Raw genomic sequence first — 8,299 nt, 5'->3', positions numbered from 1 at the left:
ACTTTCCCGAGATTCGATCGTCGGTATCTCAATACCTAGTTCAATCTCGTTACCGGCAAGTCTCTTTACTCGTTTCGTAATGCGTCATGCCCTCATTAGTCACAATGCTTGCAAGGCTTATAGTGATGGGCATTACCGAGAGGGCCCAGAGATACCTCTTCGATACACGGAGTGACAAATCCTAATCTCGACCTATGCCAACTCAACAAACACCATCGGAGACACCTGTAGAGCATCTTTATAATCACCCAGTTACGTTGTGACGTTTGATAGCACACTAAGTGTTCCTCCGGTATTCGGGAGTTGCATAATCTCATAGTCAGAGGAACACGTATAAATCATGAAGAAAGCAATAGCAATAAAACTAAACGATCATAGTGCTAAGCTAATTGGTGGGTCTTGTCCATCACATCATTCTCTAATGATGTGATCCTATTCATCAAATGACAACACATTTCTATGGTTAGGAAACTTAACCATCTTTGATTAACGAGCTAGTCTAGTAGAGGCATAATAGGGACACTCTGTTTTGTCTATGTATTCACACATGTACTAAGTTTCGGTTAATACAATTCTAGCATGAATAATAAACATTTATCATGATACAAGGAAATATAAATAACAACTTTATTATTGCCTCTAGGGCATATTGCCTTCAATTGTTTGTAGGATTATTGTTAGCCTACAAGCACTGACCGGGAAAGATAGCAAAATAGTATGCAGAGGGAAACTAAATATTAGTTAATTTAACCGTCGTCAAGTCTCTACCCTCACCAACGCAAAGTGAATGGTAAAAACTCTCGAATGGTGAATTACGTGAGCGAGGTTTGTCAAGCTCCCCATCATAAGGTACACGAATAGCACAACAAAAATAACGCAGAGATAAGCTAAGATTCTTTTCGTACAAAATGAACGACACTCGCGAATTAGCAGGATTAGAGTTATAATAAAATTTCTACATGAACTGATTTGATAGGTTTGAAAAAGCATCAAATTCTTCATATATACTTGTATGTGCCTTGAATGTTTCACATGGACACTTAGCATCTTTTACCTCTGCAAGACGAGGAAGATAAAAGTAAATGTTCGTAAGAAGGCCTCAAGGACTTAGTACTTGAGGAGGACCTTGTCTACCTTGAACTTGAAGGAGCCTTGAAGTGCACAAACTTATTGAAGCATTTCTTCATATTCTGATTTTTTTTCACAACCTCATAAAAAGTGAATATAAACCATAGTAATTTTGGGAAACCACTTTAGTGAACTCCTAGTGACTATACAAGGCATCAATATTTCTTAGAAAGTTATAAATTTGACACGCACATTCACATACTAAGTCACCAATAGCATTTAAACAAACCAACTATAGTATACTAAATAAAAAACTAATTGGACCAATGGAGGAGTCACGTACCAAGGATGAATTCCTCCAAAAAATTCATAAATGAAGCAACGAGCAAAGAGATAAAAAATGGGCACTAAGAGCAGCAAGAACACAAGGAAGAAAAATGGTGGTGAAGTTTTCGGGTAGAAGGAAGAGGATGGTGCTGAGCTCCACTTGAGTGGAGCTTTGTGGGCTCCACACCCCTAGTGACGAGGCCAGGGGATGCAGGTTTAAATCCAAACACTTGCAAATATATTTTCCTGTAGTCATAATTTTTCCGATTCATCTGTTCTGGTTTTATCACCCGATTTTCCCAAAAAACTAGGCGGTTCGACCGGGTTTCACCGGTCCGATTGCAGAAAGGTCCGCATAGCTTTAAAAACCACCGAGCACGCCGGTTCTGATTTTTTGCAGTTCGACCGACGGTGCGGTCCGGTTTTTTAAACTATGTCAGAAATATAAACAACATTTGTATTCATTTGAGTTTCATTCTTAATAATATAAGGTTCCCTAGAACTATCATAAGCAGTTTCAACATGCGTAGATTTCTTTTTCTTTCTAGGCGAATGAGGAACATTGGTATCAATATTTTGAGAATCTTGTTCTATTTTTTTAGAATGTCCTTCAGGATATAAGGGTTCTTGAGTAGAAGCACCTCCTCAAGTACAAATATAAGGATCATACTTTCTAGCATATTTATAAATAGCACGAAGCAAATCTTGTTGAGCACTCATCACTTTGAAAACTAAAATCAAAATAAATATTTTTGAAGCTTTTGTTTTTTCTTATAGAAAGCAAACTGATTGGTCCATATAAGTAAGACCACCGTCTTATCCTTAGCACAATTAAGGATTGGGCCACTTGCTTCACCATAGGTGAAAATAAATAGGTGAATTTCCTGCCGTACTCAAGACCAGTTTGGTCCATATACGTAAAACCACCGTATTATCCTTAGCACAATTAAGGATTGCACCACTTGCTTCACCATTATGTTTTTATTGCAATTTACATTCTTATAATTATTCTTGCGATCAAATAACAATGCAAACAATCTTTGTAGCTTTTGCAGTGTTTCCTTACTAGTTTGCATCAACCAAGTTATTATGCTCGTCATTGTGTTTGACAGTCTTACTTATTGAAAAGGGCTATAATAGAACCCATACACTTGTGGATTTAAGAAACAAGCCTCTTTGCCAATTATTCCCTCGATTATATAATTTGATTTTTTGTCAAAACGTTATACTGTTGCTATAGTGTTTATGAAGATTTTGATTGTATTAGATTCCATAGATGTTTATATGGGGAAATTTGACTATGTGGAATGACTTACTGGGCATCATGTGTAGTCAGGTCTCCTTGATTGAGGAACCTGGAAAAGTTAAATGGTTGTTAAGTATGTCAGGTTAATTTCCTGTTAAATCTCTATAGCATTATATTATTGCAAAGAATGTTGTGTTTTCCTTTAAAATACCATGGATGATGAAGATACCTTAAGAGTGAAAGCGTTTGAATTAGTGATCAAAGGTAGGACCCTAACCATGGATACTCTAAGTAAGAAAGGGTTGACAGGAATAAACACTGTCAATTCTGTGGCACTGAAGAAACTACAGATCATCTACTTTTTACTTGCTCCTTTTCTTGATTTCATTGGAATGTGGTATTTGGGCCTTTTGGTAACCCAAAAACATCCATGTGTTTTTATGATTTGGGTCAAAACTGGTTGCCTTATATTGGTAAAGATAGAACTGTAGTATCAGTTGGATCTGCAGCTTTAATCTGGACCATTTGGAAAACAAGAAATAAATCTTGTGTTTAACGTGTGATTCCTACTGAACCTACTAATGCGATCTTTATTTGTGTTCCCTGCTGGATTCGTGGATCATACTAGAAAAAGGAGTGCAAAAAAGAAAAATGCTTAGCGAGGTATCTAAGAGACCCAAGACTTCTGATTATGCTTGAGATAGTCTATGTTAGAACATCCCTATGCTGGTCACGTAAAACTGCGGCGTTTTGTTTTGCTCTGCTGAGTAGTCCCTTAATTGTGGTCAGGTTCCCCTCTTTGCTTATCCTGATGCAGGTGATGCATTGTTTTGGAGGGTTTTCTGTAATGGGCTACCGATGCTGTATCAAGACTCCATTTTTGCAATGGACATTTAGATTATTTATTATAAATCTATAAAAAGCATTTCGTAGTGTGTGCGGGCAAGAGAACAAAGAGCTTGTCGGTCCAAAACTAAGCAAACAGCCTGTCGGTCCCAAAACAAAACAAACAGCGGGGGTCGACACGGTGAGCATATGTCGATCGGCCCACTGCCATCCGAGTCACTGCACAACTCCCCTGCACGACCGTACGTTCTTTTGTCGCATACTACTTTAGCACATCGTACGGAGTGTCTCCTCGAATCACATGGGTGCAGTAACATATGCAGAAGAAGCAGCAGAGGGTATACTTGTTTGGTCCATCCATTAGAGTGCGTACATGAGCTTGTGACGCAAAAAAAAAAACCTATAGCAGTAAAAATAAGAACCACCTATAGATCAATCGTCTGAAAATATTGTAATTTTAATGGATTTCCTCTCTCTGTCAATAAATTAAAAAAATCAGTTGTCAGAGGAATAGCAAAACCGGACAGCAAGAACGGGGAAGCAACAGGTGCACTGATATTATTACGGTCGACCCGTTATTACATGCGGTACGGATTGATGTACGAGGACTCGCAAAAAAATATTAACAATTATTTTATCACGAGATGTATTAACGGGTGAAACCACAATGCCAGCTAGCTGCCTACAATATCACGCAAGAACACAAATGTACCGAGAGCAGCCGACGTGGCTATACAAGTTCAATCGCCGACACAGACGATTATATTTGTTCCTGAATGTTTCCATCGACGACACCTGCATGGAGATTAATCACAAAGTTGGTTAATTGAGCTAGATTACCCGCAAATAAAAGGTGAGCTAGATTGGAGGATCCAGTTAATTATAGCAATTAACAAAGAGATCGATAAGAGCATCCAGTAAAATATGTATCAGAGGCCGATCCTCTTTTGCTTTAAAAAAAGAGAGCGAGTAGTAGATGAACTGATTAGTTTCACCTGTGCAATATCAAAGGCAGCTAGAGGTGCAGCTCGACGTCTAGCGCCTCGCCGGCGCTGCTAGCGCCAGAGGCCCTTGACCGGCCCATGCCGTCGCGGCCAGTGGACGGGGCCAGGAGCGGCGCGGGCTCCGCGAAGCGTGGAGCGCGGCCGCCTCCCCATCTCTCTTGCGTGCAGGCATCGGTGGCTGGAGCCACGGCGGCGCCACGGCCGTGCGAGGCGATGTAAGTGCACATGGACCAGCCGGCACCTCCCAACGGGATGTCGTTGTTGTAGGGGTCGCCGAGGACTCCAGCGAGGCGATCCTTGCGGTGCGCGTTCTGGTGGCCGCCGAGTGCCTGCGACTTGAGGAACGTCTTGTCGCAGAAGAGGCACTGGAACAGACGCACCGTCTTGCCGTCGACGCACACCGTCTGCGCTTGATCGTCGTACCGGTCTAGCCTTCTGCCCGCCGGCGTCAACGCCAGCAATAGGTCGTCCTCCGCTGCTGCTGCCGCCGCCACCGCCGCCGCCTGCGCATGGAACCACGTTGTCGTGGCCCTCTCCATCGAGGTTTATAGTAATATTTTTGTATGCCAAAGTAGCTGCTGCTGCTAAGATTCGTAGCAGCGGCGATCCTATATATGGACTCTCGATGGGTATACCACTACTAAATCTTCCCAAGTGAGAAAATCAGAGAGGTTCGACAGTAGTGTGGGTTGCGGTGCAGATATTAAAGTCAAGCGAGTCACCGGACCCCGGAGAGCAGCTCATCCTGGAGGAAGTGCTTGAAAGAAAATCCCAAACAACCGGTGCAGTACATGTGGGTCCTACAATTATGCAAAATTGCATCTCGGATTTGCTACCTTTCTATTTGGACGAATCTGATCCCCCTAACCCAGAGTTTGTTGTCCACCAAAAAATAATTCAAGTTTGTTTTCCAGTTTAGCAAGATAAAAAATAAAAATAAAATAAACATTTAGTAACACTCTATTTTTTTTCTTCCTCGACATAGTGCTTCTATTTGAACCATGAACCATAGAATAATTGTTTTATGTATATATTATAAATAAAAAAAGTAATATGTACAAAGAATTACAAAAGGCTCAAAAGCTCAAAATGAACCAAACTTAACAAACACACAAGTTCTAGGAAAGCCTAAAATGTTCATGGGAGCTTAAGTAAGATAATGATCTGTCCAGTTAAGGAAGGTCTCTTGATTCCTTCTGTTGATTCTATGCTTGACCAGCAAGAGGTCATTCCTGATTAGTCTCTTGCATGAGAGGATGGAAGGTGACTCAGGTTTGAAAATCTTAGTTTCTCCGCATAGATATTCCAGCAAGCCATACTAACAATTTCCATGGCAAATTTAGGTGGAAGTTCTTGCAATAGGAGCATGATCTCATCCATATTTGATATGGCTCTCTTCCTGTTATTAATCAAGCAATCCCAACATTCCAGGGCAAAGGAACAATCCTAGAAAAGATGAAGGGCAGTTTCCTCAGAAGCAGTACTGCATAGCGCACAAGCATAGTATGGGAGGAAGAAGGACTTTCGTTGGAGCAAATTCCTGGTGTTGATTCTGTCATGCAAGATTAGCTAAAAGAAGATTTTATATCGGAGCATGGCGCCATTCTTCCAAAGTTTGCTGAAAATGGGAGCAGTAGGTTGCTCGTTGGAGTACCATTATACATCTTGACGGAAGAAAAAAAAAAGCTATTCCAGTGGTATTTCCATTTGTCTTGAGCATCAGTTAATTGAATAGATTGCATTGTGTTTTGCAGGGTCTGAAACTGCTTTTTTTTAAGAAAATGAGGAGGACCCCCGGCCTCTGCATATGGACGATGCATGCAGCCACTTTATTAATTTTTCACACAAGACCATACAAAGTCATACAACAATAAGACTAAAGCCACCGTCTAGGCAACATCGGTCGCTACTCCTAATCAGTTGATGAAGGGGCGCTGATAGACTTGGTCTGAAACTGCTAAAAGGCCTGTTCTGGTAGTAGTGTACGAAAGTGTCCACAAGGATCCTGGAAACCATAAATTCTTTAATAGAAATGTAATGGATGAAGGTGAAAGACTATAGTTCAGGATATAGCTCTTTAATGGAGCTGTAGACAGGGAAGTTTGCAATACAATAGACGTTGTATTGATGGGGTGCTGGTGCACGTATATATAATACAGGAAAGGCCTCTACCTCAACTATGCAAGACTAGGAGGTGGGCCACAACTCCAATACACGTGCAATACAAAATACATACTCAACACCCCCCCCCCCCCCCCCCCCGCAGTCGAAGCGTCGCCGGAGACACAGAGACTGGACCGAAACTCCTCGAAGACGGGAGTAGGCAATCCCTTAGTCGTCAATTCAGCAAACTGTTGCGTCATTGGCACGTGAAGAACCCGAACACGGCCAAGGGCAACCTGCTCGCGCACGAAGTAAATATCAAGCTCAATATGCTTCGTACGGCGATGGTGCACCGGGTTGGCGGAGAGGTAGACCGCGCTGACGTTGTCGCAGTAGACGAGAGTGGCCTTGTGAACATCACAGAGCAACTCCTGGAGCAGCTGACGTATCCAAGAGCATTCGGCCACGACGCGGTACTCTGCCTCAGCGCTGGAGCGGGAGACCGTGGGTTGTCTCTCCGATGACCAAGAGATCAAGGAGGGCCCAAGGTAGACGCAGTAGCCTGACGTAGAGCGTCGAGTGTCGGGGCAGCCAGCCCAGTCGGCATCCGAGTAGGCCACGAGGTCGATGGAGGCGGAGGCCGTCAGGTGAGTCCCAAAGACATGGTGCCACGCATGTAACGGAGAATACGCTTCACCAAGGTCCGGTGAGAGTCACGCGGGGCGTGCATGTGGAGGCAGACCTGCTGAACAACGTACTGCAGGTCGGGTCGAGTCAGCGTCAAGTACTGTAAAGCATCGACAATAGAGCGATAAAACGCTCCATCGGACGCAAGAGACCCCTCCAGAGCAGAGACCTTCGCCTTCGTGTCGACGGGCGTGGGCGCCGGCTTGCAGTTAAGCATACCGGCACGCTCCAGGAGCTCGTGGGCGTACTTCTGCTGGTGCAGAAAGAAGCCATCAGCCCGGCAGATCACTTCGATGCCGAGAAAGTAGTGTAGGGGCCCCAAGTCCTTGAGGGCGAACTCATCACGAAGACGAGCAGTCAGCCGCTGAAGGAGATCGGGGGCAGATGCCGTGAGGATGATGTCGTCGATGTAGAGCAGCAGATAGGCAGTGTCAGCTCCCTGATGATACACAAAGAGTGAGGCATCAGAGTGAGTGGACCGAAATCCCAGAGACTGCAGGAAGGCTGCGATACGCTGGAACCAAGCCCGAGGCGCCTGCTTCAACCCGTAAAGAGAACGGGAGAGCAAACACACGAAGTCGGGGTGCTCGGCGTCGACGAAACCAGTGGGCTGCTCACAGAACACCTGCTCGGCGAGATGGCCGTGCAAGAAGGCGTTGGAGACATCCAACTGGTGCACAGGCCAGGCGCGCGAGACCACCAGCTGGAGAAAAGCGCGAATCGTGCCTGGTTTCACAACCGGCGCGAAGGTGTCGGTGAAGTCCACGCCCGCGCGCTGCCGAAAACCACGAACCACCCACCGAGCCTTGTAGCGCTCGAGAGAACAGTCCGGGCGAGTCTTGTGGCGAAACACGCACTTGCCAGAGATGATGTTGGCACGAGGGGGGCGCGAAACAAGCTGCCACGTGCGGTTGCGCTGTAGGGCGTCGAACTCCTCCTGCATCGCAGCTAGCCAGTGGGGATCCCAAAGGTTAGCCCGAGCGGAGGTGGGGACGGGTGATGGCGTCGACGTCGAGGC

The 8,299-nt window shown here is 44.6% G+C and overlaps 1 protein-coding gene across 1 annotated transcript; it reads right to left on the bottom strand.

The window, feature by feature from the left end:
- Positions 1-4,024: 4,024 nt before the first annotated feature.
- LOC109755431 (uncharacterized) lies at positions 4,025-5,216 on the bottom strand. Its single transcript, XM_020314343.4, has 2 exons — positions 4,483-5,216; positions 4,025-4,282 (listed from the first exon to the last, which is right to left on the bottom strand). Exon 1 carries the CDS (start codon positions 5,028-5,030, stop codon positions 4,503-4,505), a length of 528 nt encoding a protein of 175 aa, XP_020169932.1. The 5' UTR covers positions 5,031-5,216; the 3' UTR covers positions 4,025-4,282; positions 4,483-4,502.
- Between the last annotated feature and the right edge of the window lie 3,083 nt (positions 5,217-8,299).

This window comes from Aegilops tauschii, chromosome 4 (assembly GCF_002575655.3).
Source record: "Aegilops tauschii subsp. strangulata cultivar AL8/78 chromosome 4, Aet v6.0, whole genome shotgun sequence".
Classification (NCBI taxonomy): domain Eukaryota; kingdom Viridiplantae; phylum Streptophyta; class Magnoliopsida; order Poales; family Poaceae; genus Aegilops; species Aegilops tauschii.
Note: the sequence above shows the minus strand (reverse complement) of the source record. Positions and strands in the feature narration are given on the sequence as shown.